The sequence below is a fragment of the Rissa tridactyla genome, chromosome 1 (genome assembly GCF_028500815.1).
Source record: "Rissa tridactyla isolate bRisTri1 chromosome 1, bRisTri1.patW.cur.20221130, whole genome shotgun sequence".
NCBI classification, from domain to species: Eukaryota; Metazoa; Chordata; class Aves; order Charadriiformes; family Laridae; genus Rissa; species Rissa tridactyla.
The window spans coordinates 205,014,437-205,042,360 of NC_071466.1; the positions used below are offsets into that span (position 1 = coordinate 205,014,437).

Here is a 27,924-nt window from a genome sequence, read left to right on the forward strand (position 1 = left end):
TAAAGAGTAATGGAATTATATTAATAGTAATTTTATTTCATGATGTAGGTCTTCATGCTTTTCTTCCAACTGCATTGCAATCTGCAAGGCACCTCCTAATCTGCCTGGTAGGATGGAGGTTTTATATGGACTTGATGGGACATAGAATTTAGCGAAAAAGGAAACAACAAAGAATCTCAAGGTTTTAAAAAAGGGGCACAAGTCTTCTGCTATCGTGCTGGGGGCTTCCTCTTCTTCCTTGGATTGTGGGCTGAGGAAAAGGGATTTAATTCACACAGAAGACTTCTAGGGGATCCTGCCCTCCTGCTGGCGGGTGAATGTGGGCAATGTCTGATACTGCAGGAGCTGCAACTTTGGGAATCTCCAGCGAGTTTTGTTTTGTTTTCTTTATATCCATATATAGGCAGGAACCTTCTGTTTACAGGAATAAAAGCTCTTTTTTGGAGTTTTCTTCTCAGAAAGCTCCACTGCAGCTTGCAGTTCTTCCTTCCATCTGAGGGAGGAGAAAAGCAGATTAATGTTATGTGAATTTCTCCTAGACTTTCCTTAAATGCTACTGTCATACGATGGGATGAAAGTCAGATGATGACTTACTTTTGTATCAGAATAAAACCTCTGGTCTAGAGAAGCCTGAATGTACAGCTGAGACCTGCACGGGCCCAACCTGCTCCAGGTGCCCTCTTCCAACACAGGGTGCGTTCCCACAGCTTCTCTTTCTTTTATTCCCATCCCAGTCTTCCTAATGATGCTGTGGTTTGTTTTTTTTTTAATTACATATAGTACCTTCATAATTTGATATTTTATCCTTTTTGAGAGGGGAGATTATTTGTAAGGCACAGCAGAAATTTGTGAGTTTTCCCCAGAAATTAGAATACAATTTTATTTGTGAATAACAACAACAAAACCAAGTTTTATCTGCTTCTAATCACAGTATTATTATTACTTTTAAAGGGTAGCCCATCTTTGCCTGGATAGTTTAATGTATGATAGTCATAACTGTGTAGGATAAGTTCTTAAGTGGTTATGTGAAGAAGCTAATGAATAAAGCAAAGGGTTGTCCACTACCAAGAGAAAGAAAAATTGGAAACACCCCCACAAACAGCTCCCATCTCCCGGTAGTTCACTGTGAGGAATTTATGAGCATGGTTCCCTGTGGCTTTTTGTCTCGAGCTGGGATTAGTCCTCATCTGATGAGGCGTAAGCTGTGAACGAGGCTTTTCCTGCAGTTGGAACACACATAACGTCTTGTGCCACATGGGTTCTCTGGTGTCTACTAATGTGGCTGTGACAACCTTCGCCTCCCTGGGGAACGAAGGGGACCGCGCACCTTTCTCATGTCACTGGCTTTTCAGGGGATTTACAGAAGCACAGGACTTTTCAGATGTTTACCTTTTTGTCATATTTAGTGAAAATCTTCTAGTGGGATCAACAGTCAGTGAGAGAAGTGTCGGGGAAACACACTTGCGGTTCTGTTATGCTGTTTTGCTGGAAATGAAACTTACCCAATATTAAATGTTCCTTGCTTGACTGCCTTCTCTTAAATGTGAGGAAGCAGAATAATTGTGGAAAAAACTCATGTTCAGATTTAAAAGGAAGCTACAAGGGTAGGTAAATAAAATAGTGGATTTCAGATGTGAATATGTTCTGATGGGACATATAGAAAGCTAAGGCAGGACAAGAAAAGAAGAAGAAAAACATATGTTCTACAAATTACATTGAAGCCAATAAATACATAAAGAGAGACACTAAAGACCTTAATGAAAATTTGTGTCCCAAAGTGTAACTTTTACTTGTGCATCTAACAGGAGGACACTGATGTAATTTGCATATATTGCTAAATATTTATTTGTCTGGTGAGACTAAATGGAAGAGCAAGGTCATTCCATCAGAAATATTGCCATGAAAATTTGCCAGCTCAGAAAATCTACCCTTCTTGTCCTTTACCATGATGACTTATGTTAATGAAAAAACTAATAATATTTTATTTGGCTGTCAAATGGCCCTGGGCAAGTGGCTGAGTAGAGTTTTATACTGAAGGGGAACAGCTTTTTCATATAAGAAGCAAGACTACGATCATCGGGGGGGGGGAAAAGACAGAGAGAGAGAGAGACTGGGGGAGAAAGAGAGGATGAGAACTTGGCCATACAGAATGGCTGTATATATTTAAATGTGTTCTCTGAGGTGCCTGGGTGCCTGTAGTGTGATGGATATATTTAGTAATAAAAATGTGGTTTATAATAACTGTCCTTCATAGAATACTGATTGAGCTACCTGGTATTTTAAAAGTTATTGAGGCCGTTTTTAGGACACTTTTCCACATTTTGGAAAACCTTTTTCTGAGCACTTATACCAAAGTGCAAATAATTCCACAGCCATTGGAAATACTATTTCAGTATGACACTTTTAAAGTGCATTTTCGTTTTCACATTAACTTTTCTGATTTTTCGAGGCATTTCATCTTTAGAAGTAGCTAAACTGGTAAACCAGTTAACTGCAGGTGGTTACATTTGCTAATCAGATGGGTAATTATTATACATTGGTAAAAGAAAGACAGCTGCAGTTGCTATAGAAGATTGCTAGGAGTTTTTTAGCATAACAATGAACTGCAGCACCTGCCTTTCAAGTATGCTTTACAATTATGCTACTGGTATTATTTCCTTGACCCCCTATAGCACAGAAGGATCTATGCTTCCAGCTTTAGCTAGAAGGCAGTTTCATTTCAAATACCTCTTTGAGTTTGCCTATAACTTTCCAACAACCTCACCTTTTTCATCAGTCTTTTTCAAAAAAAAGTTTGCTTTCATGAAAACGATGCACAGGTGTCTGGCAGACTTATGCATGACTATTTTGTAATTGCTGGTTGATTAGAAAAAGGTTTTCCCTTGCTGAAAGAAAATCAGGTTGCAAATCAGTAGTTTAGGCTTGTGCTGTTCTCACCTCAGTTCTGCATGTAACTCACAGACTGCCTGTTGGGACCTGCAGGTTTCCTCCCTTTAATGATTAGATCTGTGATAAGTTTGAAGGAATTTGGTTTGTAAGCAAGACACTTAGTTACGTATAAATCACTAGAATGGCATAGGTATGTCTTTGTTGTGCTACGCATGTGGTATTTATTTCCATATTTGACTTACCTATGCACACATCAGTCACTTCCCATTCTCCCATAATTTAATTTCTGCCAATCTCTGTCTTAGCATATCCTCTAGATACAGCACTTTGGCCAAGAAGGGCCGCTTGTGTCACCCCTCACACATGGCAGGTGTAAAGCATCATCCATCAACGCAAATTGGTGAAAGCTGTGCTTTCCTTGCTGTTAGGATCTACTTCCACTGGCTGTTTACCATTCTTCAGGTCAGTCTGGGGAAAGCACACTGAACCTGCTGTAATAACCAGGTTTTTTTACCCATGCTAAAAGGTAAGGAGCCTTTAAAATATCTTCGTTTAGCTCTCTGTGCTTCACAGAAAGCTGATTCTCTGTATTTCTCCTTTTCTATAGCTAATCAGTGTGGTGTGATCCATTGCAATATAATTTCTTATTTACGATTGTTGGTTTGGAGAGTGAATCCTAATGCTCACAAGAACCATCTGCTGCTTCTTGCTTAAATGTAAAACCACTGGGCTGGGACAAGTGCGTGAGAGGGTCTGAGACCCTTGTTTCTCCTTACAGCTTGCCCACGCTGGTATTTCCTACATCCACTGTTTTACCTTTACAACCACTGTTCCCATCTTTATTATCTGTAGCTTTTCAGTAACAGTTTGCAAATGGATGGAAATGTACTGATGCTCTCGAACGTGCTGAAATTTTAGCAGCTGAAATTCCCCTGAGATCTTGGGCCTCTGAAAAGGGTTTAACCACTCTTTGCCCTTCTCTTGGGGCCTTTGTGTTTCTGCCTGGGGAGGCACAAGGCCACTGCTCACAATGGCCAGTTGCTTAGGGATCTTGAGGAGCTACATCTCAACATGCTTCATTTTTAATACATTTGGCTTTTATTGTCTTATAAGCGTTTGCTGGGTCTTTTTGCCATCCTTAAATCTGAGCAGTGTATTAGATTGTGTACTTAACTGTCTGAATCTTTTTCTCAGTTTCCTATCAGTTCCAACCAAATTGTGTTTTCCCACATTTCAAGGGGACAAGTTATCTTCCCAGAATTGTCAGCAACATACGCAGCTAATTAAGGATTCACTTTCCAGCTTTTTTCCTATGTCTATTGAAACACTAGCGATGTCCAAAACAGTATCCACTGTTCTTTCACCCGTAGTCCATATTGCGTACTGGAAAACTTCCTTTCTCTGATACTGGTCTGCAAGTCCAAGTTCACCTGTGCAGATAACAAGTGTCATTCCATAACAATTTTTGGTTTGGACTCCATATTTTTCCTCTGATACACCAGGAACAGAAGTTTCTTCAAGCCCTCTGTAATGCAGAATCCCTGTTTCTTTTCCTCTTCTCCTTCCGCTGGACTGTGTCTGCCCAACTCAGGCTGGTGGCCTTCTCCAAGACTTGCATGTGGGCATTGTACCACATGTGGATGCGAATATCATTGTCCAGGGGAAGATATACCTAAGAAACACAATGAAATTCATATCCAAGGTTATTTTGTTATCCAAGTTATTCAAGGAACTTCTAGGGGTTCTGGAAACTATTTTAACACACATTAAACATGATTTTGAAGTGATTTAAGCTGGTCTGAGCTCACAGGTTTCCCTCTAAAGATTATTCTGTCATTTATATAGGATACCCCAAGCTTTCCATTCTGGGACAGCTACATGTGCAGTCAGGGAAGGAAAATGTGGTGGATTTGCTATTAGAGAAATCTTTTGGTTGATCCAACTTGGCGTCCAGGTGGCTGGTGTCCTTGTGGCTTGTAGTTCTTTAATCTCCTTCTCAAAGTGATTGCTCATCTCGTCAGCTCTGTGTTAGAGTTTCTCTTTTTTGGCATATTCCACGTTAGTCCAAATTCTCCTACCCTCCTGTTTTTGGGAAAAACTTAGTCTGTGCAGTCAGGTCAGGCTGTTAATCAGTTAATTAATTGACCATTCTGATGTGAAAATGGGTTTCCCTTAGTCTGCTGTGGCTGTTTCAATGAGAATCCCATCTATCTGCAAGGCACTCCCTGACTTCTCTGGGAAAAAAAATCAGGAGTTTCTAGAAATTCTTTTATGACAGTTTTGGTTCATCATTTTGGTTTGTTTTTAAACTCTTTCTGAAGTCTTGGTCACTTTGATGTCATGTATCCCTCTGTGAGCATCATGACTTGTCGATTACTCGTATGTTTTTGATGCTATGGTTGTAACACCTCTCCATTGATAGTAGATCCCACTGAGACTACCTCTTTTCGGGACCGCATGAATCACTTGCAGGAGAAAAAGAAATTGGTAACTTGCATTTTTTCTTTGATAAACCTCCTCCTATTCTAATGAAGTCTTGTTTCCTTGAGTGCAGGGGGACGTGAGATGGTCTCTGAATGATTTCTTTGAGCAACATGAGGGAGTCACTTTGGCCATCGCGGGGCCTTTCCGTCAGCTGAATAAGTGTGTTGGTCTCATGGCTGTGCTCAGCACAGTTGTTCAGATTGTGTTCTTGCGTCTTCTTTCGTTCCTTTCCTCTTAACTTCCCCATACTTTCCTCTCTGTTTTTCATGGAAACTCAACTCTTCACAAAGCAGCTGCCAGCAACGCTGTTTCACCTGTGTATGCCTGCTCTTGGACAACGATGGCCAGCACTGGGAGTGAAGGACCCACTGTTGCTTTAACTGGTTGTGTAAAGGCCCCTGGCTGTTGCTTACAAGCATCTCGTTAGAGGGCAGAATTATTGCTATTTTTTTTTAGTTTGCTTACTAGCAATATTGTGCAATTGGCAAAGGGTAATCTCTGAGGCAAGGGTTTGTGTGTGTGGACGCTTTGGTTGTTTGAGGTCTCTGGGTATGAGTAGCAGGAGCACAGAGCGGTGCAGGGACTGAAGTGGAGCTTCTGTGTTTCATCTGCCATGGGTGAGCATTTGTGGCAGATTTGGTTACTAGAAGGGAATGATGTTAAAGAATGATGCTTGTTTTTGCTCAAAAATAAATGGAGAAAAAAAGTTTGAGATCTCTTCTTGATGTTGGTTTTTGGTTGTTTTGGGGGGAGGTTTTATTGAGTTTGTTGTTATTAAGAATAGCTGATAAGGGGGCAGGCTGTGTTTTGGCTAATGACCTACATATACTGATTTTTATGTGTTATAGTTTCAATGATAGGGTGCTCCTGAAAGCTACGGTTCTCTTTGAACTTACCAGTAGCATTGGGTTTATAGTATGATAATTTCAGTCTTGTGGTCTATAAGGAAAATTCAGGCAAAACCATGTAGAATGACAGCTATATATTGAATTTATGCTGACTGACCAGGGGCAAAGTGGTGGGCAGGAGCTCAGGTATTGCAGAATCTGAACTCCAAAGTGTCAGTCTAAGCGATTTGAAAGTGAGCATGTGTTCATAGCAAAGGCTTTACACTGTTTGTTGTCTGCTTACAATTTCCACGAAACTTCAATGGTTTTGTAGTGTTGGTTTTTTGCAGTGTTTTATCTAGGAATTTTCCAAGGAATTTTTACTTTATTCAGAAGTAATAAAGCAGAAAATTTCAGAAATATGTTTATAATCAAAGTGAGCATTGTAGTAATGGAATTGGCATCATATATGACTCAGTCTCTTTTAAAGAAGGTCTTCAAGTCTTCATTTTCAACTTTAATGTGTTTTTAAATGCTATACTTTAAAGCTACTCATAAATGACTATAACAGTTCTTGTATATTGTGTTTAAAATTACCATTATTGGCAGCAGGAAAGACAAATTTCAGAGTGTTTGCTTTTTCCAGTGAGTGAATTTGTGGACACATAAATATCTATATCTATATTTTTTGCTTACCACAGCTGGTGTTTTGGAGAAGATTTACTATACTAACACACTAACACTAATACGCCACAATATCTAAAATGCCTTTAGCATGCCATTTACACTCATCTGAGAGATTTCACGAAAGTATGATGTTAGTAAGCCTTCATGAGTAATCCATTATGCCTAGGAGACTTAATCAGATTGCACATGTACTTACCCCTGGCTTAATAATTGTTATTTTCATTATTACTGTCCTTATTCCTGTTTCATCTGTGGGGAAAATGTTGAGAATTTCAGTTGTAGTTCAATACATTATAATCATGGTTCTCCACAAAACACAGCCTGCCACAAAACCTACAGCCACAATTCAGATGTTACGTGCAGTAAAATCTCTTGCTATTCCTTTTAAGGGACTGTACCGAAGTTTAATATTTCTGCAGGACTGTTGAGGTAGTAGCATTAAATATTAAAACTTTTAAATGTGCAGAACTGATTAATTCAGAATATATCAGAGCGGCTCATAAATGATTAATATCTGTATTTTGCCTGATTGGATATAATTTAAGCTATGTGCTTCTTCCAGCACTGTAGGACCAGGTACTCATCTTTTATTTCTAGGAATGGTTTAAACATCGTTCCCCTTATTACAGGTTAATATTAATGCCTGGACCTTCCGCTGTTATTGTTCATTCTTTCATAAAACCTACTTCAAAATTGATCACCTAAAGTCTAACTGAAAGCAGCTGTCAAAAGTTCTTTTTAAGTGTACCTTTCACAAAAATGTGGTTCAGTTAAAGTTTTCACAAACTCAGTAGGCTGAAAGCTGGAATTTTATCTTTGCAACACTTATGCATTTTCTTAGAATTGTAGAATTATTTGGGGGGACGATTGTTACTGAGCGAGTCCTGGACTTAGGCTGAGGTTAAACTTGGATCGGCTTAGGGTGAGCTGTGTTATCTCACAATGAACAAATTACACTAAAAAGCTGAAGTGTCTTCAACAAAAGTACACTAAAAAGCCTTAGTACCTCTGGGGGAGGTGGGATAGACCTGGCAGGCATGTTGGCATGTGGCTGCTAAACCCCAAAGGGATTAAAAAAAAAAAAATCCCTGTAGTGGTGAGCAAAGTGAATGAATGATGGTGGAGAAAGAGTTTCCTTTTTAAGACCTTGAAAAAGTTCAAAACTTCCTAAAAAAGATGCTCTTTGCTGAGTCTGGTTATGCCTATGGGTTTTAGTAGATTAGAAAAGCTACCTTCCTGCGCTCCACAAAATTCACATGAGATCCTAAACAAAACAACTTTACCACATTCAGAGACCTGAGAAATGCACCCTGAGTGCAATGCTGCTGGCTGGTAGGGCTGAAAGTGACATCACTCAAGTTGGGTTTAGCTTTACAAAGCTGTAAATTGTTTTGTGTCGAAGTTTCCATTGAAGTGTCTGCCTTGCTGGTTTGTTCTTTGGGAAGACAAATTGCATCAGGAACCATCAGGAGGATGTGGAGAAGATGCTGCCCCTCGCTGGTTCTGGGTTTGGGGGGCTTTGTCCTTCCTGGCCTGCAAGGGCCCAGAGCTGTTAACTGTTTCCCCTTGCTTCGTCCCATGTTGGCAGCGCTCTGTGTTGTCCATCTACGTGTGCCTTTGCTGACACCTCTCTTCTCTAGCGCAGCATCTCAGACAGCCTCATGTGTTTACCTGTGGTGTATGAAGGTAAAGATCTATACGGGAGGATCTATTAGAAACTTAGCTCTAAGCCTGGTTTGACCCCCAAACACCCATAAAGTTCATCTTCCAATTTATGACGTCTGTGCTGTTAAAACTCTCAACAAACAAATCAGCAAATGCTGTACAGGCAAACTCTTGACCACGCGTTTCTCTTCCCCCAAAAGCTGCTTTCTGCAATAATGCTCTGCCTGGAAATATTTCCTCCACTGGGACTGGTACAACAAGAAAGGAGGGAGGGACCTCATCTTTTAGCTGTTCATTCTGCTGTAGCATGGCAAGGCCCCCACCAGGGCAGTGCCCCACTGGTCTGGGAGGAAAACAAAAGCCCTGTAGGAGCATCTGTCCCAAAGCGTATATGGTCTTCCAGCACTCAACAGGAAGCACGCTTAGCATACAGCATTAGCAATGCTCTATACCGTTTCATTTTCTTGCTTAACAGGCTTTAAATTATCTTCATTGCATTTAGTGCTTTATCCTCGTCTCTCTGAAGTTAATGGCTAAAGCTCTGCTGCCTGTAATGAGGCCCAGCTGCCTGAGAACGCCTGGAGTATAATCACAGGCTAGCCAAGCAATCTGCTGCAGTCCAAGGTAGAAACCTTGCTTTGATGCAGTGTTTTTCCCTTTTGAAGAATGCTTCTCTGCAGCACGATGCATAATTCTGGTTGCTGCAAAAAGCAAACTTGAAGCTTAAGGGAGAAGAGAATGAGCACAGGATTGCTACAGGTTGGTACACTGGTGCGCATCCATAAATGCTGGTTCCAAGAATGCCTGCTTGAGTTAAATCTGCGGGATTTTTGCTGTCTAGCTCTCTGAGGTAGTTAGATGTTACCTGTCTCTGTAGCACGTGTTTTTCCTTGCCCTTGAAGAACTGTGGGAATGTGAAGGAGAGGAGGTTGCATGCCCTCCATCTTGTTACAAGGGTGAGGGATGTGATTCCAGTCCTTGGAAGTTGTCCTTGGGTGAGAAAGTGGAAGTCTAAAAAAAAAAAAAAGTGTAAATCACATAATATGACCTTTTGCCAGGGATTTTGGAGGGAGATTGCATCTTGAACTCTGAGACAAGTCCTTCTGCTCTATGCTAGTCTGCTCAGAGACATTGCCTAATGACGGCTCGGTTTCACTTTGACTTTATTCTTTGGGACTGAGAAAGTGCCAAGTTCTCCCTGTTTTCAACAGGATAATATAAACAGCAAAATGAATGCATTGCCCAAGCTACTTCTGCATATGAGCTCACAGGAAAACTGTGTTTAGTCATGTTTATTTCAGTGTTGGCAATAAGGAAAAATATGTCAGATCTAAAAGAGGAAAAAAGAAAATTCATAAGGAGGCATTACAATACAGTCGGTAGAGGCAAAGTGTACCTTTGCCCTCTAGGAAATGGAATAAAAACAGTTCCAGCAGGAATGATTTATAATAGAAAATGCAGCTTTTTCAGAATGAAAACTTTCCTTGAAAAAAAAAAAAATCCTCCATTTTTCTTGATGCTTTTTTAAACTTTGAAAACAAAATTTTTGAAAAGGGGAGTTTGACTCAAGTAAAACCACTTTTTTTGCATTTTTTTTTTTTCAAATTCATTTAAGATATTTTGGGTTTTGTCACCTCAAGATTGAATTGCATTTTCTTGTTCTGGCATGTAGTATCACAAAGTCTGTGGTCAGGCTCTTACTGCCTTTACTCTGTCAGAAGGTTGGACACACTGACTAGACAGATTTGAAGCACAACAAAGTGCCTCCCCTGGGTGAAGGGAGCACCCAGCACAAAGTGTTTGGAGAGGACATTTAGATATTGATGTGAATAACAAAATAAACCTCTTTTTTTGTTTCAGTTCAACAAAATGAACTGAAATACTCAATTCTAAGCTGAAATGATACTTGGGAAGATCGAAGTATTTAATTTTAATTGAAAAAAAATATAGTAAGAATGTTTTATCACTTATGAATTTTTAAGCCTTTCAGTCTTCTAAAATCCCTCCATTATTTCACCTTCTCATATTTGAGATACCAATAAATGTTCAAATAATGTTGCCACTGCACTAATTATTGCTAATATTTATGGAAGAGCCTTATTTAGCAAAAGTACCAACTCCAAGTTTCTTAGGATTTTGGGTAGGAGAATGTGCATTTACCTCTGAGCTAATGTGGTAGAAGTGGATTCCTAGAACACCTTTTGTTCTTTTGGGTTTTGGTGGGGTTTTTTGTGTGGGTTTTTTTTTTTGTTTGATTGGTTTTTGTTTTTCTTAAACATATTTCAGTGTGCTCTTGTTGATTTCTATCTATTACATATTTTGCAAGTAGAGTGCACCCCAACTGATGCATAGACCATGCTCATATCCAGATATATCTTTCTGTATCAACCACTGCTTATCTGATTCTCCTTACTCGCTCTTCCGTGTGCAACACTGGGAGAATTAGACAGAGTCATTCCTTGAATCAACCACAGAATTTCAAAGACAGAAGTGGAAGAAAGTATTGAATATATAATTTCCCAGATGTATGCTACTTATATTTATCTATACCTAATTCCTTTATAGATAGATCTTTATGATGTATGAAGTGGCATGAATACTTTTAATGGTGTCTGGCCATTCTTCTGTGCTTTAATTATTGAATTAGAGGGAGACATTGAAGATGAACCAAAGACTTCTGCCACTTTTTCTCGAAATGTGTGACTTCTCAAGGAGTCGCACTTCGAACATTTGCAGTAAACCCAAAGTAGAGTCTTCACCCAAGTAGAAAATTTCTCTGATTTTTGCTCAAGGTAGTACAGATTCACAATGACCTTGCTTGGTGAGTCAGGACTGGGCAGAATGATAGATGTTCCTTTTCCACATTCAGGCACAGGTTTCTTCTCATCAGTGACTTGGAACTTGCTTCCAAGTATGGGTATCTGCTGGTGGTAACACAGTGGAGTATTTTCTCCTCCTAGTTATTCTGTCGGAAGGGTCGTTGGGGTTTAGACCTGTCACAGGATGCTGGTGACACTTCTACCTTGATGTTAGTAATCCCTGGGGAGAAGCTGATGAAAATGCCTGCCTTTATTTTTGCACTGGAGCAGGGGGTTGGAAGAAAAACTTCAAGATTTAGGTAAGGTGTGGACCAGCTTGCATTAACGGCCTATCTTATTGTGGGTGGCTGGTGTCCCTGGGAGCTTATTTGAATACCCAGTTTATTCAGTGATACAAAGAGATGCCACAGAACAGGAGACAGAATGGCCAATTAGGGTCTATGGATTTGACTGTGTTCCCAATGTTGCATTTGTCGTATCACTGATGTTTGCATCAAACACCCTTGATTAGCTTTGCCACTTTTTTTTTTTTTTGGGGGGGGAGGTGGTGATGGAGTTTGCTTTCTTGGTTTTACTCTTAAAATTTTCATTGACAAACTGAAGAAGAAAGGCTAAGAAGATAAAAGCTTCTTCATGTTTTTTTTTTTTTCTGGCACAGATCAGCTAGTTATCATGACTCTTGGCTTGCTTGGCTTCTTGTTGAGGAAACCAGTACAAGTTGTTATGGCAATTAATTTAGTTCTTCCTGTTACTAACCGCTTCTTCTCTAGGAGGGCGTCTGTGGTAGTCATACATCTTAGTTTGCCAGGTAGCTGACTTTCCCATGGTGTAACTGTGCTTTTTGAGCCTTTTCAAAATGACATGAAAGAATGGAAGTTTTTGATCTCAAATAAGCGTTTGTCAATATAGTAACAGAAGATGCCACATGATATCCCACCCATTTGCCACGTTTGTCACAGTCCTCTTCAAACCATCTACTGCCAAAAAGTACAAGTTTCATGCTCCCAACAGCAAAGCCTTTAAATGTGATGTATGCTGTAGCTCCGTTCCACCCAACTGACTCGTGTCTCTGCCTAAGGTCTATCTGCTCTGAGCACTGTCACTATGACATGAAGCTGGCCTACTGACTCCTTGCATGAAAACTGTCAAGGCTACGTCGAAACATTAGGGTTAGCATATTTACCATTTTAGCCCTTGCCACTCTCCTATAATAACATGCAGAACATGACTGATCCTGGAGGTACTTCTTAGTAATTGTCTCCTCTGGGATGTGAAGACCTCCGTGACACAACAGCGCGCAACCCAGGGAGCCGTAGGCTTGCAGCAAACCAAGGCAGGTGGCTGTGGGATTTTATTTTTTTTCCAGAGAGCCAAGTGCCTGTTGTTTCTGTATAACAAGATATGAGTCATAGCAGGGACATGGCTGTGAATACTTATCTCTTTCACTGGGATGTGCAGAGCAGAAAGAATTTCAGCACGGAAAGAGGATATGAACTGATTTGTTAGAAGTCTGTTAGTTGCTTGGGGAACTTGTACTGGTGTTATCTGGGATAGTTGTGCACACCAGGGATAAGAACCATCCTATTCCTCATTTATTTATTTATTTATTTAAGAGCAGAAAATGACCATTAGGGAATTAGCTGCGTATATAAAGTATTTAACAAGCACTAAACAATAATGACAAGTTCATCCAACAAAAGTCATTGTTATTTTTTCTGTGTGCGCATGGCTCGTTGCTTTATCAGATTGTTGGGCTCAGATTTTTTGTGAGCATTTAAAGGTGGTAAAGCATCTGTTCAGAAGTGTCTAGGAACAGGACCCTTTGCCCAAGCAAAACAGAGGGAAGGCACTGTATGGATTTTCCCTCAGCCCAGCCAAACGTTTCCTAATCACAACCTGCCACAGTCCTCGCTCTTTCTTGCTCGGTAGCTGACCATTATAACAAACCGAACACAAAGAATAAACCATTCGCCACAAAATGATGTAGCTACAGTCATACCCTTAGGGAGGTAGCCATCAATTACTTGGCATGGCCAGCCTTTACAAATCACACCATAAGGAATTACACTGTACAGGATAAACATATGTATTTTATTACTGTGACCAGCTCTGCCTGTGACCTATTTAGCCACATATCCATAAAGATAAGACAAACAGATGCCGCTGAGCTTTAATATTGCTCTTATTTTAGGAATTTTATTTCTTAAGCATATCATTTTCATTGCTTTGACTCAGTTTCCATTAAGTGTGTTTTTAAATGTCAAGGGACTAGTGGATGTTTGTTCTTATTTTTTTCAAATTCTTTTCCGTGTTATTCTGATACGAACCTTCAGAAATAAGTCTTTTTCATTGATTAGACCTTACAATATTAATATGCCATGTATGGTCAAAGGATTGTATAAAACTTGTTACAGTCCAGTCATCGTTCGTATGCCAGATTTAAGTATAAATACTGCCTTATATTTAGTATAAACCCTGCTGTATTTTTCCCGTATGACTCCTCATTTACTCCATCCTGTCTACTTTAACTTAAAATGTCAATCAATCTCTAGGCTACTTTGTCGATCTGTTCCCGTTTATAGATGGGGGTCATCTAGGTTTTTTTTTTTTATATCATTCTGCACCAGCTAAATGAGGGACTGTGCTTAAGCAGAATTATTTTGTTGTATGAATCACACATACAAATATAAATCACATTTTTAAACTCTGGTGTCCTGTTCCTATAATAACCAGCATTGTGTATTTTGGTCCTCCTCCTTCTGCTCATGGTTCTCGGCAGCTCTCAGTGTGTTTCAATCTTTACTTTTCCATACTTGTTTTCTTTACTTTTGCCCTTCTAATCCTGACTCTTGTGCACTTGCAGCCCTTTTCTCCCCAGGGAGCTATAGCCAGCGCTCTCGCAGCCTGACTTGGTATTTACTTTGGGGCTGGACGTGCTGCAACACAGACGCTGCTGACTCCAATGGGCAGATCCGTTGTGTAGAAGGGACTCCGAGATGAGCAGTTGGGGTGAGAAGGATGATGTTCTGCGCACTCGCGTACAGACAGATGGGTCCCTTAGTCTGGTATTAAATAAAAAAAATAAATCTGGGGGTCCAATGCACAGCTGCTCTATTGGACGACCAACGTATTTAGACTGAAGGTTATTTAAGGATTCTCAGGACGGCAGTCCATTAAGCAATCCTGTTAAGCTCTGGTTTAAGGAAGATAAGCACAAATATATTAAAGATATAGATATAAAAATATATTAAAGATAATAATATATATAAAATTTATTAAAGATAAATGGAGTCAGAAACTTTATTGCTGACTCCTGTTCACAATCTAAACTGTAAGAGTATGCCGGCTTTAGCCTGAACAGCATCACCCAAGGAATCCACTGGGAGGAGGGAGGTCTGAGGCTGATGAGGAAGAAGGGCCATTGTCATGGCTTGATGCCTGAAGTTAAGAGTGGTCAAAGTGATCATTATTGCCTTAATAGCAAGGTAACAGCATCATATGCCATGCCACTCAAGGCAGTCAAATTTAAGGCTAACTGTGTTACTGTTAAAATGGAGGAGGGGGAGCGTGAGCGGGACAGGACAAGGGAAAATAATGCAAAATATGTGGGACAGGATATTGGGAATGAATCTCAAAATATATCAGTGCTAAACGTGAGTTTAAAAAAAAAAAAAAAAGAGTTGAACCTTAGAAATTAGGAGGAAAGGTGTGAAGAGTGAAATGGCCGGTATTGTTTTGCCACTGTGTGTACGATACAGTGATGTGCCCAGATTTTGGTGTTATGGGCAGATCTGGATGCTGCTGCTTAGAAAACTCACAGCAAAACTAGATGATCCAAGGGAACAGTGTATATCCCAGTGTAACGGGAAAGTAAAGTAAGTTTCCTCAATTCTTCCCAAGAGATGGTTGACAGAGATGTGAAAGACGTCTATAAATGTTGAATGCTGTTGATAAAGCAAAAACGTTTTGCCGTTACTGAAAATGCAAAAATTTACAGAAAAGAGAGCTTAAAAAATAAAGGGAAAACATCTTCACATATTGCATAATTAAATCATAGAGCTCCTTGCCACCTGAAGCTGTAAAAGTACAACAAATACAGTTATTTAAATGGGCACTTTAATGGTTCATTGCTGACTATTATATGCCACAACCCAGTGTACCTAGAGATGGGAGCGTACGTGGAGGGATGCGGGGCTCTTTCCCTGCGTGCCCTGTTTCTTCTGCTCCTCTCAAAGCATCTGCAGCTGGCTGGGCTTGGCACAACTAGGCTTGACGAGCTCAGGGGGACAATTCTGCTGCCTAAATGCACGTGTAGTGCTGTTTGCGATAATGTACAGCATCCCCGGCCCCTGCCTGCCAGTCCACAAGGGCAGGAGCTTGCTGCTTGGCCTGAGCTCTGCTTGGTGCCTTCCTGTCTTCTCCTTGGAGTGCCTCTTTAAGCAGCTGAAGTGAATTTTAGCGTCCCAAATCTTGTGCTTTACATGAGCTAAGGATGCTCTGCGATTCAGAACTTCTGCTCTCAAGAAGGTATTAAAAAAAAAAAAAACCCAATAAAAATAAATCCAGTGTTGAAAGCTTTTGAAACTGGTCAACACGGGTTGTGTGCGTCACCGTGCAGTCACTGTCACGCTTGCACTAGTATGCAAAAATAGGTACTAGATTTTATAACACACAAACATAATTTTTTGGTACATTAGGACTTAGATAAACATTATTTACGTGCTTTGAGAGTAACAAGCAGGCCCTCAGAGGGCTGTGTTTAAGGTTTCAGTATGTTTCTAGGGCAAATTAAAGAAGCTCTAAAGCAAGGAAGAAGCTGACCTGTTGTATTTTTTTTTTTTTTTAAATCTATGAAAAATATAATTGGAGGATATAAGCTGTAGGGAATTTCTTTCAGTATGTTTCGGAAAAGATAAACCTATTGTCTTATGTTTATCTAGGGCTATATTTTATATTACAGATGAGTAGTTGGGAAAGAACACTGCATGTGCGTATTTTGATTTGAAGATGCTTCCTTACTCTCCAATATCACTCAAACTCGTGCACTTCATGATATTTTCTTATCATAATTCATGTGTCTATAAGAGGATTTGTGTTCTTTTAGCCTGAGGTAGACATGTTCAACAGCCTGTTTTTAGTTGGTGTGCTTCCTTAGCTAAAATTAAGACAAAAGTTCTTGCAAATGCTTAGATATTACTGAGTTATAATAAATTCCCAGTAGATAATTATACTTGCTCTCTTCCAAGCCAGCCTTCATTTTATTTTTTAATGCTATTGTTAGTTGTGTATTGAGTAGTTGTTTGTCTTTTGAGGACAGCAGAATAAAGGGATTTACCAAACTCTTCTGAAAATCTGAACGCTGCAGTAATATTCAGGCCTTTAAATAATTTATTGAGAGCACAGCCAACAATATGAAATTTTCATGTATGGGTATCAAACAGGCAACCTCACATAAACTTGAAAGGCATGAAAAATAAGGTTAGGCTTCAAAATGGAGGTCAATATTCTCGGGCTTAGAGTAATAAAAAGGTAATCGCAATAACGTTTAATCTGTTTTTAAGAAAAACCTTACGTTGGCGCATTTCATCGAAGCATGACAAAATTTGAATTTGAAACTTAATGAGGAGATCGGTGGTTGCTGAATAAGGACACAAGACTGTTCCAACACAGAGCAGTGACCAGGCTTGCTTCATACCCTTTGTAGGTGTTGAGGTCCAGGAATGACCCGGATACTCTTCCCATCTGCTCCCGGGGCTTTGGATAAGAGGAAAAAAATACATTAAGACTGGCAAAATATATTTCACAATTATTTAAGTCTAACCATCATTTACATAACTGTTAAAGTATACGTTGTAAAGTTATATTATGCTACTAACACTCATATTAACAATATTTTGTTGCTCAGAGATGCATTTTAACAAATAACATGATTGGGTTTGTGTTTCATAAACTGAAACAATGAGTGACCAGCCTCATTAATCATTATAGGAAATAGTATTTAGACAATTGTTCTTGTTTTGGCTATTGTATGCAATATAATTCAGTGGTTGAATTTTGACTGTTGGTGGCTTCTGCTAGACACCATTTTTAGAGACATAGCTGATCTGTGTTTTTGTGAAACGGATTTTGTTTCATTTCCAGATTGTTTTTACTGCTTAAACTTCATTACCGCTGTTCAGGCCTCTGTGAGTTATCAAAAGGAGTAACAGATGTTTGCTGATATCCTTTGGAGCTTCTTGGTGCTACAACACTGCTCGCTAAGTTGCTAAGCATTAATGATATATTTGGCATAGCACAAGAAAGAATATAAAGATAGTCATTGTCTCCAATGTCCTCGGGTGAGCTCTGGGTGCTGGGATGCTTGATGCCTGCTCTTCTCCCTCTGATGTGGGTAATGGTTGGACGTCTAAATAGAGTCTGGATAATTAAGTTACTCTGGCTTTTGGTTGGATTCATCTCAGTTTGGCCATCGTCAGTGTTGACATCTACAGCTGAGCTTTACAGTCTAGGCTTCCTTTATAGTTGATGGGGAGAATCGGGCATTTCTTGAGTGTGATTCATCTGGCCTGTTTTAGACATCAGCGTTAGGGTGAGATTTACAGGCTAAATAGGGTGACATAAATAGATGTGATGTTCTCAGGAGCTTTATATAGCAGTAGCACATATTCACTGGACCACTGACTGAAACCTCCATCTCCTCCTTCCAAGGCGGCTGCCCCAACTGTGGGAATAGAGAACAAGCCTCTCTCTGTGCCAGCTGGTACTCGCTTTTCCCATATGAAATACCGTGCCTGCAGCTGAGGGACAGTGGCTGGGCCACGCAGACACTGGGGTTTAAAATATTTTAAGATATTTGCTTGGGAAATTCAGGTTTGAATCCTCTTACTTAGGTGAGAGCTTTAATTACCCATCTGTTGGTTAGGCAGCAGGCTGCTATGGCTTATCCCTCCTCTGTCAGATCTCTGGGCTGTGCCAGCGTGTTTGGTGATGCCAGCTGGAACAAAGCACCTCGCTGCTCAGCACGGCCAAGCTTCCAGTGGCTTTGGGTATGGTCAGAAACATATTTAAGTTAGGGATTTTGATGCTTGAGAAGTCAGGCTCTTGGGTCTGATATTGGAATCATGCACCTGTTCTAGGTGCCTGAGTCTGTTCACGAGTCTAACCATTGGACTCTTCGCTTCTACTGAGACGCAGGCTCTGAAGCTTCTCAGACCTTATGAAAAACGTGACCAATCCTCTGTAGTTTAGGAATATAAGAATAAACACTGGTTATGTTGCTGCTGATGTCACTATCACTGTCTCGTTATGAACTTTCAAAACGATGTTATAAGTAGTGTCTCTGCAAATAGTTCTTTTACAAGACTGATAGGCTACTCTTCGCATCAATGACAAATGATGTCTCTGTGTATCACGTTACTGACATCTTGCCACACATCTGCAATCTATTTTCAGATCTCTGTTGCTCATTACCAATTTAGGAAAGGAATTGAAAAGCTATGGAGACAAAGAGATTTGATGGAGCATGGGGCAAAACCGCTGAAACTAGTACCGTAAGGCAAAGCAATACCAGATCTGATTTTGAGCTGTCTAGAGCAAGGTTCAAAACTTGTGCGTTTCTACCCCCCTCCTCCCAGGAGCTATCGGTAACTGGAGTTACTGGGGAAGGCAGCACAGGTTAAGGATGCCATCACTCCACCTTCAAGAAAAGCTCACTGATGTGCTGTTGTGAGTTTAGTGCTTTGGTGTGGGCTTTAGAAAACCATTACTTAAGGGAGAATGCTTTCCGTTGTTGAGAGTGCTGTCCCTCGCCCATGTCTGTCTATTTAACCATGCTGAAATGTCTGTCTTTTTTCTTTTCTCCCACCTACCTGGGGAAAATTAAAACCAGTGAGTAAGAATCCTGTGGGTTTTCTGCTTTTGTTTTTGCTGGATGAGGTGTAGACCCGTGACTCACACTGTTCTTGGGTATCTGTCTGGTGTTTGTATTTGAAATCGCTGCATAATTATGAATTCCTGGATTTTGGTTTCTTTTGAAAATAAAGTGTTTCTGTGAGCAGTAAATGTTAGTTTGATGTCAGCATATATGTCACCAGTCTTTTTTTTTAAATTCTGTCTTTTTTGCTAATAAGATTCTGAGCTCAGTTAAGAGTATACGGTTTCTGGGTTCTTGTAACAACGCATACTCCACAAATAGTTTACAAATACATTTATTTATTGGTGAATCCTCCAATTTGTTCAGGAGCCAGCTCTTCTTCCTGATCTTCTGAGCTGTGCAAGGGAAGTCAGGGTTTGCATGCAAGCATGTGAGCTCGAGTGGTCCCAAATACGCTGCCCTCGGATGGCATTCCTGCTGCTGGCTGTTTTAGGGAGTGTTAAGCTGTGCTTGGCTCTGAATGTAGCGTGACGTTGCCAGTCTTTGCTGTATTTGATGTTAGTCTCCATTTATTTTTGCAGATTCCTGTGAAAGCCCTGGCACTGTGAAGGGACAGGGGCCTCTGAACAGTGCCATTGCACACCTGACCTGCATTACTTAGAGGCTGATATATCTTTTGAGGAGTCCAGCAAAAAAAAAAAAAAAATTACTTCACTATAAGTAATTTATTTCCTAAAAGGAAGGTTTCCAGCCATAGCTCAGGTGTACAATGATGCAATATTACAGAATTATAAGGAACTGTCTTTGACCTTGGAAAGAACCTTTAAAAAAATTCCTGTCCTTGCTTTGATGCAAGGAAGTCTCATTTTGGGAAGTCGACCGTTTGTGGTGATCCCATTCCACATACCAAAATTATTTCCTGTTTTCTTCATGGTATACAAAAGCGCAGTTTTACACTGCGGCTATGTGTCTTGACTCACATAAACAGTATATGAGGCTTCAAAGATGTTTGTCTTTATTAATTCTTTCTTGAACTCTGTTAAATCTCCACTCATGCTGTTTCATGTGTCATATCTGTAGGTCTAGATCTAGTCCTTTTCCTTCTCTTAAAGTTTTTTAACTCCGTGACTGTCATCAACAGCAGCTGCAAATTCTGTGGAATTTCTGTATATATTAGCCCTCTTAGTGACACTTCAGTGATGCTAAAGAGCAGCCAAATCTGGTAACCTGTCAATGATCCCCTTCCTCCACCTGGCAGTTTTTCTGCCTTTACAGTTTAGGTGCACTGACTGTACTTTGAGTATTTTTGAGTATTGGTCAAGATGCAGCTGTTCTTTTCAGAGAGTAAATCAGTCCCTCAAGAGAATGTAAGGCAAATTTTATGCAATTACTTGCACAGATTAGTAGATTTCTACAATACTATATGGTATGTGTAGCATATAACACTGAAAATGGTGAAAATGATGTTCATAAGAATAGCATGACTTTCTTAGAAATATCTGAATATAACTACAGTTCAAAACACTTTGTCTTCCCTGTTATGCTGCTACTTCCTCCTGTGGTATAATTTCACCAGCTTCTTTCCCAGCCTCTTTCTTCCTGACGTGCTTCCTCCTGGAGGCATGTCAGCTCCCGGCATCGCCAGAGGCACTGCTGTTCCCAGTCCCACAGGAGGCACCAACTCCAGGGCTCTCGCAGGTGTGAGATGTCTCTGGAGAGAGGCTGCCGCATCCCCTCCATTCCCAAAGAAGTAACACCCCAAAGCTCTCCAGAGGTGCCTGTCGTTGGCAGGATGAGGCCAGCCCGTGTGCTCACTTAGCCGGTCTCTGGAGCGGCTCGAGGCAGGCACAGCAGCGTGTATGTGCTGAGCACGCCGGGAGTTGCAGTCAGCAACTTTCCACATTATTTTTTGGTGGAAAATTGAACTGGGGGCTTCATGAGTCTCAGAAATACAGTTGTTTATGAACACAACCGTTGTACAGAGAGAAAGGTAGGGCAAAGGGGCACCGGAGAGCTACTTCCCAGCTCTGATATGATTTTTTTCATGGAGCCATTTCCTAGGCTTTTACAAAGTAAAGTGAAGTTATCCACCTAAACTATGTATTTCTATCCATGGGATTCATGGGCAGGATGGTTTCATATCCATCATGCAAACACTGTTCACTTGATTCAGGAGGTGGAGTAAGAGCTGCATAGCCGGCTGCCATGTGGCTGTCGACCAGCATGTGAGCCTGACCCATGCTTCGCTCTTGGGTTTTTACAGGTGGTTTTGCATCTGCTCTCTACCCCTGGTCACTGTGTGAGTCCCTCATACCGAAAATCTCCAGGGTTCCCAGGCCACAGCGACAGATCCCGTCTCCTCCTTTTCATCACTTTCTCGCTTCTACTTTGCTCAGCCATGATCTCCTTTTCCCCATCACTCCCTGTTTTTTCGCCAGAAAGTCTCTCTTCCCTTATTCTCTGTGCTGGTTCCAGTGTCACCACCATCTCCATCCCAGTATACTCACTGTCCTCTTGCCCTCGGGTCTACTTTTGTGTCTGCTAAGTTTAAGTTATTTGGGATGGTGTTGGTCAAACTTAAGGAGCAACTTCATTTTTGTGACATTTTGCACATTTTTCAGCTTTTTGAGAAGTGAGATTCTGCCGAATTGATATTTTCTCATTAGAAGGCTTAGACTTTTGACAAAGATCCCTCTCTTTCCCCCTTTCTTTCCAACCAGCAGGCATGACTTTCTGCTTTAAAACACTCAGAAACTTACTGGATCAAAACATCATCAGAAATGAAATCTTCACAAAGCAATTCTGCTCCAACAAAGCAGTATAACTGAACTGAAATATATTCCATGGGACTTTTTTCAGCAAGCTCTATTAGTCAGCGAGTGCTCTCACGAGTGCTAAATGAGGACAGAATCTCCAGAAATATTTACATGCTAAAAATGAAAATGTCTCTGAGCATGTGTGAACTCTGATTAGTTTTTTATTTATTTTTGTGTATGTGTGTATATATAAAAAATATAATTTGTCCAAACTTGGAGGACAGCTCTTACACTTCTGAAAGCAAAGGACACTGGAATTTTTCAGCCAGGGCAACACAACGTTTTCCTCTAACCTCACCTCAGAAATGAATGAAGTGTTTTGATTGAAATTCCTTCTCCCTTAAATAATTAAGTCAGTCTGAGGCAGACACTTACCATGGGGAAAAAAAAAAAAAACCACCACCACCCACCAAACCAAAAAACCCAAGAGGGTAAAAATTGGCAAAGATCTCAGGAACTGAAAATAGAAATGTTGGGCAACTTTTAAAGGAGCTGTTATCAGCTTTGCCTCTAATATTTGCACTGGGCTCTTGCCTGATCAGTAGGTTGTTCCCAGCGCAGCCCTCCTGTGTTTCCTGGGGAGAATTTCTCAGTCCCTCTCACTGGGCTAATTCAAGGAAACCGAGGGCTTCCTACCTACGTCTGCACCATAGGCTACCTGCTCCCACGGGCTTCCTCACAAGCTCCCTTCCCATCAAACCAGGGCTCCCCTCTTGCCCTGGTGCGGAAGCCAGGAGGGTTGGTCGTGGGGTGCTGCTCTGTGGGGGGTTGCAGGGTCTGGCATCCCCCCTGCCCGTCTGAGTGGTCCCCAGTGATAGGAAGGGCTCCTCGCTTCTTCACTCACCCAAATTCTCCTCCCAAGGAAGGGTGTTGTGGAGGATGGAGCAGAGCCTGGTTGGACTTGTAGATGAGACTCACTGCTGTGTCACCTACTGGGTGCCATGGGGTGGGCAGTGGGGCTGTGCCAGGACTCCCCTTGCCTGCCCGGCCCCAGGTGCCTCATGCAGCTGTGCCCCTCCAGATGTTTTCCAAGGTCCAAGCAGGTCTTGGCTTCAGCCCTTGCTCCTGAAGCGCTGGATATTTGGCATCAGCTGCATATGGCATGAGCCAGTGTAAAGGCAGAAACAAAGCCTGGCGGAGGGGATCTCAGAGGAATCTTCTTGTTGCTGTTGGAAGGGGCAGCTGAGAGCCCCCAGTAACAAGCTCTACTCCCTACGTAAAATCACGGTCCTGTTGCTGGGCTGGGCATTAGCACCGCTCTCCCGTTCTTGGTCATTAACACTTGGCATGACGTGTGTTTTCTTTCATTTTATGGGAATTTGATGTATTTCACCACTGGGTAGAGGAAAAAAAAATCATCACTGAGAATGTCATGATTAATTTTTTTCCTCTTGAAGAACTATGAAATTATTCTGAAATGTATGACACGTGTATAATAACAGCCTAGTGCTCTGTTTTTAAAAAATGTGCTAGAGGCATTGTGCAGTTTCCCAGAGGCTTAATGAGGGAGCCATACTGTGTTGGAAATTTTTCAACAATAAAAATTGACCTATTACATGCTCATGGAAAATGAGGGTTGACAATCACACAAATATGTCCAAAATCAAATACAGGCATTGTAAAATATCACTTCTTTCCCAGAGAGAAACTGGTCACCTGTTCACAGTAGGATTTTGCATTATATCCTATTCAGTAAAGAATAAGATGCTTCCCCACAGGGAAACAAAATGGCAGCAAAGTACTGGCCCGGTGCCCTTCTATCAATGCTTTTCACTGTCTGTTTTGCCAAGTCTTCAAAAATAACGCACAGGCATATTTTTTTCAACATATGTTTTGCCTCTTTGTTGGTTTAAAAGCACAAAGGGGAGAAAAGGTTTGGCATTATTCGCCACTTCATCATCAAACACAAGAAGAATTCATTGTTTGCCTGTATGATTTTTATTTTTCCTCCCCATAGTACTTATTTTATTTTTTAAAAAATCTAGTGTCTTTTGCTGTTCTTTTAACAAATATCTCAGAAGCGGCCTCTTCTTAAAAATTGAGCATGTGGCTCTGGACCTGCGGTTGCATTCAGGGCAGTGTCTATTGCAAAACACTGAAATTTAGAGTCATGGGAGCAGAAAAGTTGGATTCAGGAATTATTCCGTATACTACTGAATAATCAAAGAAAGGAAGATAATTAAATATGAAGAGTTGAAGAATAAATTAAATACGGTAAATACTGCTCCTCTCCTCAGAACAAATTAAGCCACTGTCAATGTTTGCGTGTTCTCTTGATATTTAACAGCAAGTTTAAGCCAATGTGTACACCAGATGAAACGCTAAATGACTGTTGGGATTAAAACCCCCAACTGTTTCACTGCTGAACGTGTATGACAGCGAGCGTGCTGGTGATACACCTCACAGTGCCGTGCTTCAGTTCCCTGGCCAGTCACTGGCTCAGGATGTTTCCAGCAAGGGAGAGTGATATGGGGAGGTGGAACGTGATGTAGGGAAAGGTCAGAGTTCGTCAGCAATCCCTGCCAAGCACTGATCTCTGTGTGTTAGGAGGAGGGAAAAAAGGATTAAAGTATGAAAGCAGAACCAGAGTGGTAACTAAGGTCTTGATGCATCTTCAGCGGTCAAGGCTACAAGTAATGAGACTCTTCTTCAGCAGGGAGATATTTTTGTGTGGATCTCCTTGCAGGTTCTTTGCCCTTCGTAATGCAGTTTAAAAGAAAAACAAAAGTCCTATATGGACTGTAGATTTGCAATGCAGTTTGTCCACATTTAAATAAATATGGGCAAAGATTGTAGGAAAAAGATGATACTGGGCAGACATTAGATGTAGAAAAGGGTGATCTTAGACAGACAAAGGTGAGGAGAGAAAGAGAAGTAAATTTACCTCATTGTAAAGCTATCTAATCAATCACTTTTTGTAAAACTTCCTAGCTCTGATTTTCAATTAAGAGGTATGCAACCTAATGTTAGAATATTAAATAAATGAAAAAAAATATGGATGGGAGGTTATTATGAAGCAAAGGTTGCCTGCTGCTGTAGGATTAGAGAAGTCACTTTGGCTGTAGAGGATATTGCGTTTATATAATGGGAAAAAGCTAAACCTGTCACTTATAATAATTTAGGTCTTTCCAAGATAGAGCCACTGAAGCTGGTGATAAGAACACAGCGATACAATCTGAAAGATACCGAAGTAAAAATGTGAGAATTAGTGTTTGCAAGAAGTAAATAAATATTGCAAGATTTGTCAATTCCAATAAAGAATATCTACGTTCCAGTGTTACGTGTAGATGCTATTTGGATGACTACTTTACTGTTAATATCAAAGAATCACTTAAAAATACATTAATGAGTTATTTAAATACACAAAATCTATAATGACCCAGACACCCATATAACTTAAGTGTATAATACTGTAATATGTATGATAACCATGAATCAGCACTCTGTTCAAGTCCAGAAAGAACAATACTATAATCCTGTTTATTTCACTTCTTTTACTATATTCTAATGTCTTGAGAATTTCTTATAAGCAATGTATTTCAATGCTATGTTTTACTAACTCATTGTGCATTTAGTGCATGGCACAGTTCTCTACTTTTGCAAAGGCAACTTCCCAAGCAGCCATGGCCATGACCGTCCTTTTGATGTTCGTTTCAGATCCTGTTGTGATGCTCAATTTGTGTCTGGTGTCTGCTGCGGATGATTACTGGTACATGACTTATGATTCATTTAGGAATAGAAGCTGAGTCAAACGCCAATAAATGCCAGTTGTTTGCCTCCAAAACAGTAAATTTTCTTTAAGTAAACCCTGAGGAAGTTGTGTAGGAGCAGACTGAAACTTGGCACACGCAGCTTGAACGCCGAACAAGGTGTTTGGGCAAATTACGTGGGAAAGCCAATTTAAAGTCACTGAAGCATCATAAGTATTGGCAGAATTCAGATGAATTTGCTGTACTGGATGATGGGATCTCATTCAAGTGCAAGAGGCTGCTCACAGGTCATGTATAGGATCTTAAGTACGGCTTATAAATAATTACACATATCTTGTTTCTCTCATTTCAGTGACTATTTCAACAAGTACCTTCTTTGATGGCTTACTGGTAACTGGGCTCTACACCTCTACCAGCATTCAGGCTTCCCAGAGCGTTGGTGGTTCCAGTGCTTTTGGATTTGGTAAGTCCAATGTAATTTACATTCTGCAACCCAGAGTAATGAGTACTTGGTTGTACAGAGGACATAAATAACAATACAATTAATGAAACAGATTAATTTAGACTGAGTAATCAACAATATGTGGGAGTCAGCGGGAGTCAATGAGATAAGGCAGTGGTGGCTTTTAGACAGCTTTTATTTCTTCCTCCACTTTCTTCATCTTTGGTCAGCCTGGTACTGGTATACTGAATTATATGAATTTTAAGAGAGAAACTCGTCAGCAGCTAAACTGATTAAAATTGCCATTTCTAAGTGGTGTGATGTTCAGTATAAACTGAAGCATTTAGTCCAAGGTGTCTAACTGTTCTTGGGCTGAAAAACTGATTCCTTTGACCTCATGTCAACCTACTTTTTCCATTCACTTAACAATAGCATCTTCCTAAAAACCAGAACGCTGGTTAAGGTATTTTATATAAGCAATTATTTTCCATGTATGAAACCCAGAATTGTAGTGAAAAGCGTAGGACAGGTTTTGCAGAATTGTTATATATTTCAAGTTCTGCTGTTGCATTCAGTGGCAGCAGCCAGGCCAGCTATATTAAAGACAAGCGCTTTTGAAAAATCTCTTCTAAATTTCTGCAGGTAATTTACAGCTATACCTTCTGCAGTTTGTTATGTGGTAGCATTTTTTATGTTATTACAAATAATTGTAAGAGTTGCGTTCCTCCGATTGGAGGAACTCAGTGACCCCTAACAAGCAATCTGGGATGAAGGTACAAAAATAGGTACCAGTCATATGTGACACCAACTGTGCTGCACTTGCAGGAGCATGTTCAAATGTTCCTTAGTCTTTTAGGGTTAAACTTCAGTACTTTCTTCATAATAATCTTACTTGGTAATTATCTCTGTTATAATGCATGTGAAACATGAGTGGCCTGGGCCTGTGAATGCCATACAGCAGACACATGTTGGCTTGTGAATGAAATAATGCAACGTAAACAGCACATTATTTAAAACTGTATTGAGGAATAATGTGAGAAGGGCTTTCCCTCTGTGAATAGCACCACCAATGGACCTCAGACCTCTTGATTGGCCTCCCAAAGGGAAGAGCACAACTGCCACAGGTATCTCATGTCTCATGCAAAATGCACTGAAAGTTCCACTTTTCTGGAAGAAGTAGTACTGCTGCTTCCCCTTTCCTGCTGTACTCTTTACAAGATGCACGGGATCTGATAAAGTAAGCCAGATGGAAAGCACTTATCAATGTGAAATTTTTGGGATGGTCAAGTTACTGTCAAGCCATTAGCTTGCCATAAAACAGGTGTTTGTATCATGTCATTGGGGAGATCATGGCCCTGTACCACAAACTCACTGGGCAAGATACACAGGTCGTGTTTAATCACATCTAAATATTTAAGAATGAATATTAGGCAAAATTTTAACAACCTAAATAGCTTTCTGCATTTACAAAGTACATCTGTGTTTTTTTCCTAAATTTGTATTTTCATCTGTAGAACAGGGCTGTTACAGTGGGTGTCTCACTGAGACACATGTGATGTGTGACAGGAAAGAAGTGGTGGCCTTTTTAACTTGTCAAAGGTCGTTTTCTAGCTCTTGATGTGTTACTTTGACCATTCAGTCACTGGTAAGATGAACCAATAACTGAACTGGTGACACGCGGGTTATGCGTCCCGAAAGAAGATCCAAGCCTA

General features: G+C 40.5%; 1 protein-coding gene across 1 annotated transcript in view; it reads left to right on the forward strand.

The window, feature by feature from the left end:
- RELN (reelin) overlaps positions 1-27,924 on the forward strand; it is a 293,644-nt gene that overhangs the window by 21,706 nt on the left and 244,014 nt on the right. Inside the window, exon 2 of the mRNA XM_054208749.1 lies at positions 26,123-26,233. Coding sequence (XP_054064724.1) covers positions 26,123-26,233 — 111 coding nt within the window. The remainder of the gene's footprint in view (positions 1-26,122; positions 26,234-27,924) is intronic.